At 40.2% G+C, this 12,381-nt stretch overlaps 1 protein-coding gene across 3 annotated transcripts; it reads left to right on the forward strand.

Moving 5' to 3' along the window:
• Positions 1 to 3,983: 3,983 nt before the first annotated feature.
• On the forward strand, positions 3,984 to 12,064 carry ZNF770 (zinc finger protein 770). Of its 3 annotated transcripts, none has more exons than XM_073348889.2 (3): positions 3,984 to 4,193; positions 7,305 to 9,361; positions 10,134 to 12,064. In XM_073348889.2, exons 2-3 carry the CDS (start codon positions 7,444 to 7,446, stop codon positions 10,226 to 10,228), a joined length of 2,013 nt encoding a protein of 670 aa, XP_073204990.1. In that variant the 5' UTR covers positions 3,984 to 4,193; positions 7,305 to 7,443; the 3' UTR covers positions 10,229 to 12,064. The 3 variants fall into 3 exon arrangements, with proteins under 3 accessions (XP_073204990.1, XP_073204989.1, XP_073204988.1); XM_073348888.2 differs by adding an exon at positions 4,725 to 4,850 and having other exon boundaries at positions 3,987 to 4,193; positions 7,305 to 12,063; XM_073348887.2 differs by having other exon boundaries at positions 3,987 to 4,193; positions 7,305 to 12,063.
• Positions 12,065 to 12,381: the final 317 nt, after the last annotated feature.

Genomic DNA, 12,381 nt, shown 5'->3' on the forward strand with positions numbered 1-12,381 from the left:
TCTGGTAATAGTACTGTAATGTCTTGTACTGCATATGCTTCATGTCAGTAAAAGCTGAATGACTCCCAGGATTAATTATTCCTAATAACAACAGTGTGGAGGTATGAATTATGACTCTGACCCTGCAACCATTTGTAGGAAAATCTCCCATGGGAATCAATGAGAATTTTGCATGAGTAAAGAGTACAGGATCAGACCTCAAAGTAATAGAAATAAGGGTGAAAGCCTCAAGACAGGGGATGTAGACACCTTATCTTCTATGAATAATAGTGCCATAGAATGCTTTGAAAACGTCAGCCTATATATATATATAGGTATTTGTATTTTGTCTGCTTATTAAGCATGTTTATCAATGTATCATCTTCTTAAAAAATCAGCTGAGCTTTTGTGTTTAATTTGTATATATGAGAAACTAAAGTAATTGTATATTATAAATGCTAAACTCAAATGATACACAGTGGCCAAAAAACAAATTAAATCTCCCCTCCATGGGTTATTCCCACATAAAAGAAAAGTGTCATTGTCACAAAATTAAAATCATGGCGTTCTTTTGCATCTTAGCTGTCAGGGCAACTGAGGGTTTGGGTTTAAGCCTACCCTACCCTTCGGAAGAAAATTGAGATTCCATCCCATAAACTGATCCTCAGGGAGATCCTTTACCTCCTCACTGCCACCTAGGTCTCCCTTTTCATTTATCCAGCTCCCCATAGCCTTGGCTTCAACAGCTTCTGAGGAGGCATAGATTCATAGATATTTAGGCCAGAAGGGACCATTATGATCATCTAGTCTGACCTCCTGCACAATGCAGGCCACAGAATTTCACCTACCACTCCTAAAAAAGACCTCACACCTATATCTGTGCTATTGAAGTCCTCAAATTGTAGTTTGAAGACCTCAAGGAGCAGAGAATCCTCCAGCAAGTGACCCGTGCCCCATGCTACAGAGGAAGGCGAAAAACCTCCAGGGCCTTCCAATCTGCCCTGGAGGAAAATTCCTTCCCGACCCCAAATATGGCGATCAGCTAAACCCTGAGCATATGGGCAAGATTCATCAGCCAGATACTACAGCCAGGAGCCAGGAGCTCCTCATACCACCATTGCTCCTAGAATTTCCTATAAAGTTGGGGGTAAGTGTATAGACAACATGGAGGAGGAAGGCAATACAAGCTACAACAGCTGTCTTCCCTCTTGGATGTTAGGGGAACCCAGTGGAGACCAGTCAGCTGCCAATGCAGTTGCTCTTAGGAATAACCTCTGGAGCATTTTCACTCCACTCACTGAAGGCCACAGCCCTCCTGCTGGATTAAGGCTTTGATTTGCGACTTATTCCTCTCTGGCTTCTTCCTTTCTACTCATCAGGGTCAGATCCTAGCCCTACTCTGTACATGGAGCTGTAATCTTCAAGATCCCCCATAAAGGACTTCTTCTGAATTGAAGTAAATGCAAGCCTATTCAAAGAATCAGGTCTGTTTTCCCTGTTCAGAGTCTATGTGAATAAATGAAATAGAACAGATTTACACAAAGCAGTTCAGGAAAATTTATCTATATTAAGAAAACAACACATAAGGCAGCCATTTTATTGAATGATTTAAATAATATCTCTCTTCCAGTTGCAAACTCGTTCAGAGATAATGGGCCAGATCCACAAAGGTCTCAGGTACCTAAAGCCCAGTTTTAGGCACCACTGCCACCCACAAAACCCCTGTTCAGCTGCCACCTAACCCTCTAGGCACTTAAACTCACTCAGTGGCTAAATTTTGGCCCCAACTTTAAACTCACTCAGTGGCTAAATTTTGGCCCCAAAAATTCCTACGCACCTACCTTTCTACCTCTAAGCATGCACTCTGTTGTCTCAGACAGCCTGGATGTCTGTCTCACCTAAGCCTTAGTAAATCCTCAAACCAGAGGAATAATTGGGCCAGCAACTGCATGAGAATCACTCTATAGTCCAGTGGTTCGAACACACACCTGAGAAGTGGCAGATCCCTGTTCAAATCTCTTTTTCTTATCAGGCGGAGGTGGGAATTGAATGTGGGTCTGCTATATTCCAGGTGACTACTCTAACCACTGGGCTAACGGTTGTAAATAAAAGAGTCATCTTCTTCCTTTCCCTGGCCATTTTGTGTGGAGCTCCAAGTGCCCGAGCCACCTGAATCCAGGAAAAGCATTTCTGACTGTGTATCGCAAACAGTGATAGGAACTGCCATACTGGATCAAATCAGTGGTTTATATGGACCAGTATCCTGTCTCCAGCACTGACTCATACCAGCTGCTTCAAAGGAAGTTGCAAGATCATAGTCAAGGAATAATTTGCCTACAGAGAAAATTTCTTCCTAGTCCCATTAGTTAGAGGTGGGCTTATGCCCTGAAATATAAAGGTTTCTAGTCCTTCCAAAACTCTTTATTTTTAATCCTTTCTGTTGTAACTTTGGATATTCTTATTATTCATATAAACATGCAGTTCTTTTTTGAATCCTGCTCAGTGATATATTGTGGCAATGAGTCTCACAGGCCAAGTATGCATTATGTGAAAAAATATTTCCTTTTATCAGTTTTGTCACATTTCATGTCTGCCCCTTTAAGGGGAGAAGGGTCGAGCTGCACTTGTGACACACTTAACTCACTTCCCCAGGTGGAGAGAATGAGTAATGATGTCACCTGACAGGTGGATCATATGGCTAAATCAGGTCTTTGGGCATGGGTAAGAGAGGTCTGTGGAGAACCAGAAGGGAGAGTCTAAGAGCCTACCCTTAATAGGGAGAGGAAGGGTGGTGTGAACAACCCTACACAAAGAATCTTCTTAGCTCCCAGGGACAGGGCCTGGAGAATGAAAAGAGCTAGTACCAAGCAGAAAGTCTAGAAAACAAGTTGACTGGAGAAGCCTCAACAGGGAGTCTTTCCTTCTGAGCTTTATGTTAATAAACCAGACTCTAAAAAGGCCTAGTGTTATTAGATATGTGAAAGCTTTTGTGAGTCATCAAGGAGTCCAAGAGTAGAAACTGAGGCAATGATGAGTGTGATCCCAGACTGGGTTGGTGATGTGGGGACAGCCTCCATGTTCCTGTATTGTGAAGGTCAGTAGAATTTTCTGGTGCACCTTCTCTATATTATTCATCATTTTGTATAGTATCATGTTTCCTCTTTTTTCATTTCCTTTCTAAGTGAAAAGTCCCAGTTTTTTCAATCTATCTTCCTATGGACATTTTTCAGCGCTTCATTCTTGTCGCCTGTCTCTGAACTCCTCTTTATTACTGCCATATCCTTTTTGAGATGAGGTGACTGGAACTGAAGACAGTATTCCAGGTGATGATATACCACTGACATATACCAGCATGGGGATATTTCCAATATTACTCTCCATCTCATTCCTTAGGTGCCCGAGGACTTTATTTGTTTAATTGCACTTGAGCACAGCTCTTTAGTGAGTTGTCTACAATGTTGCCCAGATCCTTTTTGTGCGTTCAGTGATCTGCCTGCAAAACATCCCTATAGAACGATCAGACTTTTTGGAATGGTATCAGTCCCCCAGGCAGCCTCTCCACCTGGACTGCTTGATGATGAGTGCGATATTAAAATGTTTCACTAGGAGACACACCTCCACAACCCATGATCAGCAGAGAGCCAGGAAACTGCCTTTAAAACATAACCCTTTGGGACAAAACCTGAACTCCCTCTGGATCAAAACCTCCCCTGTCCGGCTAGGACAAGACTACACATCCACCAGAGCTTTGCCTAAGGACTTACTTTGGCGCAAGATAAGGGAATTGGCTCCCAAGAGGACGGGGGTGGGGGGAGAGATTTGGCAGATCTCTGTGGATGACACCACCGAGCGGTCCCTACCCAGGGATTTTCCCACTGGGCGGGGGGTTGCTTCTCTCTGTTTTTTATATAGTGCTTTGCTGGTGAGAGGCAGAGACAGACACCCCTTCCCTCCCGCGGCTCCCCGGCAGCATGCAGCAGCAAGCGGCGCGCTAGCCAGAGCGCTCCCGAGAGGCTGCCACCGCCGCTGGTGCCGCTCCGCCCAGCGCCGCGGCCCGGGGAAGGAGGCGGGGTGGGATTGAACGGTGGGAACTGAAAGCTCGGCCCTGGGTTTCCCTGAGTCCCGGAGACTCGGTGCCATCCGGGGGGAAGAGTTTGCACGGCAGAAACCGTGCGAGGGACGAGGAAGGCGAGGGTGCAGCGGCCGCTTTTCAGGTTGCTTTCCCCCCAGCCCCTTGTCTAGCCGGGGCGCCGCCGGGTCCCGGGAGCGCCGCGCTCCACCTCCCGAGTCTGCCCGGGAAGTCCCCGCGCTGCCGGCTGCCAGCGCAGCTGTTCTCGGGAGGAGCCTCTCGGGCATTTCCCCTCAGCGCACTGCAGGCGGCAGCCCCCCCAGCTGGGGTGAGGCGTCGATTTGCTGCTGATTCCTCTCTGCGGGCTCAGATCCTGGTCCCAGTGAAGCTTCCTGGGAATTTTGCGGTGAACTTAAGTGGAAGCAGGATTTGGCCTTGACTATAACTGGGATTGTCCCCCACCCCTTTGTAGGAAGTGTCACCGCCGTAGCCTTTCCTTTCCCCTGTAATATGGGGAGTTTCTGTACCCTTTCTGCTTTGGGGGGTGGCGGTGTGTTAGGGCTGGTAGAAGTCACTGGTTTTTCACAGTGAAAAAGATGGTATTTTATGTAGTCTTTTCACTCTTTTTGATTTATCTGAGGCATTATTTTTAACCGTTGGTTTACTTCTTTCCAAGAACTAGCATCCCAGATTGTGATCCTCTAAATTTTGGGCAGGAAGGGAATAATTCACTTGTAACGTCTGATCCCAAAGGTTTAAAAATGTGTTTAAATGGAGGTGATCATGGATGTATCTGTAAAAGGTGGGCATGGGGTGTCAGTTTATTTAAGTTTTTTTCAAACATGGTACCAGTCTGATGCTCATTGTTTCACTTTTATTTTGCTTCATAAAATGTTTCAAAAAAATTATGGTAAAATCAGGCGAGAGGGAGAGTGTTATCCTAGTCATGTAAACTGTTCTGCTTTTGGCCCATTTGCAAACAACTGTGGGTGGAGACAGTGTATCTGGTAAACAGTATTTTGTACCAGTGAGAGCTATACCTTTTTCCTAAAGGAAAGTTAGTGAAGAAAGCCAGGTTATGCTATGTCGGACATTATGTTCACATTCTTATCTCTGTATCTTGTAATATGTATCTTTTAAAATAAGCAGCTAGGCTTGTGCTTGCATGTTCTGTAGATAATTTTACAAGATACATTTAGAGTTCACAGCAAAACTCAATTTTGGGATCAGGATAATTCTTCTTTTTATTTTAGGGTAGAGAGTTAAGTATGTCTGAATATATATTAGTGACAACAGGGCAGAACTCTTGGGCGAAGTGAAGGCCTTCTTTGAATTATATTTTTGGCCTCAAAGTCAGTGAATATTATAATACTTGATTCCATACCTTTATGGTTAAGATGAAATGTAGTATTGGCTTAATATCTATTAGGACTGCAATCCAAAGACCATATCCTGGTTATGTGGAGAAATAGATCTGATGATATTAATTAGTAGTCTATTTGTCAAGGCTTGACAAGGCAGCGTAAATGATGATTCCAGACTTGGCTTCTGCTCCTTGTTTTGCAGAAGCAGCCCATTCATTCCCTAGATGTGAAAGGTGTATGTTACTGTCAAAACAATTGACTTTGGTCACTGCATGGCCTCGCTTTATCAGGCTGTGCTGGGAGGCCCATCCAGTTCTTTTCGTCTGGATATGGGCCTATGAGAGAGATGAGGGACATGAGAAATTCTGAAAGACAGAAAACTTAATCGTTCTGAATGTTGTATCTACCACTTCAAAGAAGTGTTGCTCTACTGTCAGTAACAATCCTTGTCGTGCAAAGGTACAGCAGAATTTATGGAGGTAAATAACAAGTGGGGGAAAAAAACCCATCCAGAGTGAGAATTGCAAGCTTTTCAGAAGAGTATTTCTGAAATACTATAAACTAGAGTAGAAGGAAGTAGAGCTGTGATAGTTGGATGTTCGGTTCTCAAAAACTGGTAGTTAATAAATTCACTTGAACTTCCTGTACATAAAATCCAGAATTGGTATGAAGGAGAAAAACTGGAAACCTGGGTACTGCTCCTCTCCATATAACTCAGACTGCCCCAGTTTATTACTTTCCACTTAACTTTGGGGGGGTGTTAATCTTTTTAGATATTTCTTTCTAAATGTTTAATATTAAAGGCATTAATTTTAGGCATCACTTCTAATCTTTGGAAAATTTGGATTCCTGAAGTTTTTGTGTGCATCTGTGTGTGTTCTAAAACAAGTCAGACATCTAGTGTTTTGTGTTCACTGGTGTACTCATTTTAACACAACTTGCTGTGAATAATATCCAAATGTGTGTACAATGAAATGACATTATCGATAATTATTGAAGGGGTATTGTATTGCTCAGAGAATTGCTTATGGGTTACAGAATCCATCACCCCTCAGGCACTGGTTCAAATGTAGGTCAATTTCAGAGTGAACAAAAGTTTTTATGCCATTAGATGGTTATTGGGTGGTCCATGAAATAAATTGGTAATGTGAGTCTAGTTTCAAAGGGACAGCTGTTCACATCCCACAAATTACTAACAGTCAGTGCTAGTTACCACTCTTTTTGCAGTTTTAGCAGAGAGGTCATCAACTTGAATGGACTAGAAGTTTGAGTTATACTTTCCTTCCTAGAAGTGAGGGTACGTTGGTGAGGTACAGAAACTTGTATGGTACTTGTTCTCTGGACTTCAGTTTAAAGGACTGTTAATTTGGCATGTCTCACAATTTAACTTTTTACAATTTAACTATTATTTTAAGATCCAAGAATCTCCTAGGTTTTTTTCTCCTTCCTTCATTCTCCCAAATGTTACATCAAGTATATAAGCAAAGCTGCTAATAACTAGTATTATTTACAATGATGATAGTGATAGAAATGTATTGCAACCCCGCCCCCCTCACCCCCCAAAAAACAACTTTTTTTTAATGAAAATAGTGTTTTTATATATTTTTTTTACCATAGCTGAAATCGATATGGCTTTGGAGTAACATTCAGTGGTAATAGGGTGGATTAAAATGAATCTTTGTTACAGGTGACTGTTAACTGACTCTCCTCTTCTGTAGAATAGTCCAGTTTTTTCTTAACACATCATATAATTTGTGGCTAGTCTGTTAGGAAGCATTTTAAACCAAGTTAAATATAGCTTACACTAGTTAAAATAACTGCAGTTGTTGTCTGGAAAGGCAAGAGAAAATTAGTCCCTAAAATACCTGTTTTTCTCATTCTTACTATTTTAGGGATCCGTGGAATTTAAGGAATCCTTCTCTAAGATAACTTTGCTGCTGTTCTGGCCTTCCTTCTAAGTGTTGTGATGGTTTCAATTGAAGTACATTTCTGAAGAAACTGACCAGAATAGGACTCTTACTATTTTTCAAAATGTTCAAAATTCAGCAATGCGTAACCGCTAACAAGATACCCAGGAAAAGGCCATATAGATGTGACATCTGCTACAAACAGTTTGAAACACCATCAAAATTAGCTAGGCATTATCTTATACACACTGGTCAAAAGCCATTTGAATGTTATGTATGTCATAAAACTTTTAGACAGCTAGTCCATTTGGAGAGACATCAGCTAACCCATAAACTTCCTTTTAAATGCAACATTTGCCATAGGAACTTCAAAAATTTAATTACTTTCTTAAAACATCAACAGCTTCATAATGAAAACTACCAGAGTGATATTAAGCAAGCTAAAAGATCAGTGGATGCCAAGCAAGATAGGCTGTTGTATGGAATATTGCATTGTTCTATTTGCCAGAAATCTTTTACAACAGAAGAGCGGTGGATGCTGCATCAGTGCACAAAGTCAGATCATCCGCACAGTGCCAGGAGGAGAAAGAAAACTCATATGTGTGAAACATGTAACAAGATGTTTCCATCACAATCTAAACTGGAAAGACACTTGCTGATTCATACTGGCCAGAAACCTTTTAAATGTTCCTTGTGTTGTAAATCTTTCAGGCAGTCAACACATTTGAAAATCCATCAGCTCACACACACAGAAGAGAGGCCTTTCCAGTGTTGTTTTTGTCAAAAGGGATTTAAGATGCAGAGCAAACTCCTGAAGCACAAGCAACTCCATGTCAGAAATAAGTCTCTTCCCAGAGTCCTTTACAGAGCAAAGACTTCTAAATACCCTAGACCTCAGAACTCACTGGAAGGAAAAAGGGATAATTTTGAGAACGTTGATACTTATGAGTCCCTGGAGAATGATCCACTTGATGTTCACTCTATTTATATTGTACCTTTTCAGTGCCCAGTGTGCGAGCAGTGTTTTGAAACAGAGCGGGTTCTAAATTTGCACAAATGTTTTTACTTGAGAGATGGCAAAAATTCAAACAGTGGCAAATCAGCCTACAGCCACAAAGCCAACATTAAAAGTAAAGTCCTGATGAAGCTCAAACATGCTGGAGAAAAGGCATCAGATTTGTCTCTGTCTGACAGAAAAAAAAATAAAACAAGTCACTTTAAAAGTTATGACCTGTTTGCATCTAATGAGCAGCATTCTGATCGGAATGCTTCCCCTAAAACTTTTAAGAATTATCATAGCAAGCTTGTCAGGCACAAAATAATTAGCAATAAAAAGAAAAGGACATTTGTCATGCCATTATCCTGGCAAGAGCACCTACAAAAGCACAAATTAGAAATTAATTTAAATGGTATAATTACTGGTGAAAACATGTTAAACATGGATGATTTGGTGCATAATAAAGATGACTCTCTTTATGGTTCATTGGATGCTGATTTCTTTGATAATTCAGAAGCAGCACTTCACTGTGCTTCTTCAGCTCCTACTAAAAATATACATAATAGACACAAAGTGTGTAAATGTGACAGATGTGAAAAAATCTTTCCTTCTTCATCCAAACTTCAAAGACATTATCTTATTCACACGGGACAGAAGCCCTTTGGCTGTAATGTTTGTGGGAAGACATTTAGACAGTCAGCTCACTTAAAAAGACATCAGCTCACCCATACTGAAAAAAGACCATATAAAAGCCCTGTTTGCCAGGTGGAATTTGAAAATCTGAACAAACTGTTTAGTCATCAGGGAGATCACATTGAATTTAAGTCTCCTCAGCCTGTGGGTTATTCCAAAAGACCTTCACAGGCATCTGGCTTTCCAGAATTTGAACTGATTCAATCAAACCAAGCAGCTGAAATCAAAGTTGAGCTAGAGTCTGGGGACTTTGTTCTTGGCACCAACAGTAGAAACACACAGCCATATTTGTGTAGTAAATCGTTGGAAATGGAGCAAAGCCAGTACAGTCACTGGTATGATTTTTCTGGAGGTATGGAAAAAAGTGAAGCTATTAAAAAGTTTTATCAGTGCAGTGTCTGCTTTAAAACTTTTAAATCACCTTCCAAACTTGAAAGGCACTATTTAATGCATGCTGGACAGAAGCCATTTGAATGTTCAGTTTGTGGTAAAACTTTCAGACAGGCCCCACATTTGAAAAGGCATCACCTTACTCACTTTAAAAAGAAATCCTAAAGATAAAATGGCTGCCAGAGTTCCACTGAGTGGGATAACAAACACTAGAAGGTATTTTGTGTTCAACAAAAGTGGAAGGTGTCCCATGAAACTGATTGGTTTTTAAAGTCTAAAACTTTTGGATTACATAATTATGAACAGGCTTACATTAGATTGACTGACTGATTTATGGAATGTGACTACTTATGTTAAAGAGATGACCTGAAGAAAGGTTAATGTACGGTTTTCAGGCTGTCTGCTTATATATTTTGTGATGAATAAGGGTTGATGTTTGAAAACTTCCAGCATTGTTTTTTTTTTTTTTTAAATTGTGAATTCATGTAGTTATTGCATAAAAATGTTTCAGCAATCTGTAATGCCGTATAAATCACATGTTTAAAAGTTGTGCCTCTTCCCTATCCGGAGGAGTTAATTCATGGCAATATGCTTTCTGACTGCACCTACCAAATAGCAAATGTAAAAAGACTGTCCTTGACCCACTTTACTTTGTCTCCGTATATGCTGAAAGCATAAGACGCATACTGTGCCTGGTCAGTACTGTTTTTCTTATGCTCTTGTTTGTTCTGCAGACCAGGTAATACAAGAGAAAAAGAAAGGAGTTGGAAAAGGAAGAAGTGGAGGACAAAGCCCAGAGGGAAAAATAACTTCCGCAACAGTAACATGAGATTAATAGAGATAATACTTACCGGCTTTAAGAGCTATGGATGAAGAGTGCTATGTAAGAGTTAGGTATTGAACATATGCACATTAAAATAATATTAGTGTTCCTGAGTCAATACAGTCCTCTTATCCGCATTTGACTCTTCCAGTTTTGTTCCCTGCCTCTTCTAGCTTTTTGGGTCAGTCTACACAATATTCATGTGTTGTTCTGCAACAGAAGTGGATGAGACTCTTAATTAAGCTCCAGGTTGTTGGTGGGTGGTGGTTGTTGTTGTTTTTTCATGTAATGATGTCATTAATGCGTCCCCTTTCCACTCAGCCACCTTGTCCTTAGTTCCTTTGCAAGGCCAAAATTTTGAGTCATGGCCTCCTTGTTTCCTGGTAGTGCACACTGCACAAGTTAAGGAAATATTCCTTCGGATGGGGTAAGATGATGACTTCCTGGCAAGACTGTCAGTTATATTCCTTTATAACGTGAAATAACGGGACTGTAAATGACAACTAGCTCCTAACAAGTAAATCCATTTTTGTATTAGTAAAAGCTGTAGTTACAGTATGAATTTTCTGGTAAGTGTTGGTGTATGACCACTTTCCCCCTTACGCTGAAAGAATGGGTGAGCAAAAATAGTTATGGACATGCTGGGGAAAGAGACTCTGGGAACTTGCAGATAAGAATGAAGTTAGGGTTTTTTTTTTCCGCCTCAGAAAGAAAAGCTGCCTGCTAAAGTTTCTTTGTTGTGTAACTTCTCAATGCTTGAACCCTAAAGTTTCCAACTAACAGAAAATTGGTGAGATTCTTTTAATTGTTTAAGTAGATCCAGATTTATTTAAATGAACTCTTTTTTTGACTTATATTTGCAGTCTTTCAAGTGACTAACCTAAGTCTTACAATACCAAATATTATATAGCTATAAATGAAGTGAGGATTTCCTCCTATCTGGAGATTGTCTCCCCCATATGAGAGAGTAAAAATAGAAAAATGGTCTTGCTGGTATGATCTCATACTTTGCTATTGGTTATACTTTTAGACTTTTCCCCCCCTCATCTCCTGTCCCTCTTCCAACATGATTTCAGATTGTTTTGTATCGAGAGGCAGAATACCGTAAAAAGTGTTTTGGAGGTGTGCTGTAGGCTCTTTTGAAATACCTGTAACAAATCTTTTTATTTATGTAGTACTTTTATTGTGCACTTCATTTGAAGACTATAGAGATGTGAAGACCAACAGTGTGAAATTTGATATGCAGAAAGTAAAAGATTAGATGTCATAGTAACTAACACCTTGCTGCATGTTAGAACAAAAAACATGTTCGGTTTGTTTCTGAAACCATTTTTTCTGCTTGACAAAAAAAAATAAACTTTTCAATATATATTTAAAAAGAACCAGACTTTTCATGTTTTAAAAAGTTTTGAGAGTCAGATTAATGACCTGAAACAAGGTTAAAGTAGAGAGCACTGCTATTAATTGGATCAAATTTGATGGCTAGTCTGGGGAATACAACCATGGTAACTTCTTAATCTCTTTGTACAGACCTAATCACTCTAATGGAATATACAAAAGAGCATTTTAATAACTACTATAAAAATACTAATATACCAGTACTTTATTATCTACCAGATACTTTTTTCCCTACACTCTGCATGTATAAATATTATGGAGAGACAATCTCCCCCAAATGAAGGTAACATACACTTACTGTAAGTGTATTTTATAATTGATTATTGCCCAGACACAGTTAAATTTTTCAAGAGTCCTTTCCTTTTCAAATTCTGCATACATGATCTGTAGTCACTGGGCAATTCTTTGCCCAAATTTGAGGTGATCCGAATGAGCTGGTTTTGATAGATGGGAGTGGGGTTCAGAAAAACGGGTGTTTACTCATGTTTTTAAAAGTGAATGCTTTTTTTTATGCCTTATCTCAAATGTAGCTTTTCCTAGAAATTTCAATAGAGATTTGAAAGATCTTGGAGGGACTTAATGCACAAGCCCAATTTTGAGATCAGGAAAGGCACATTAGGAAAGTGGTTATTTTTAGAATCATGGAATAATTGTTAGGGCTCTAGGGAACTTTTTAAAAGGGGTCTTTTCCCTTGATTTAGTGAGAATTTTATTCAGCCCCAAGTTAGTGGTGAAGACTGAGGGACTGATTTTCCCCTCCT

This window comes from Lepidochelys kempii, chromosome 6 (genome assembly GCF_965140285.1).
Source record: "Lepidochelys kempii isolate rLepKem1 chromosome 6, rLepKem1.hap1, whole genome shotgun sequence".
Lineage (NCBI taxonomy): Eukaryota > Metazoa > Chordata > Testudines > Cheloniidae > Lepidochelys > Lepidochelys kempii.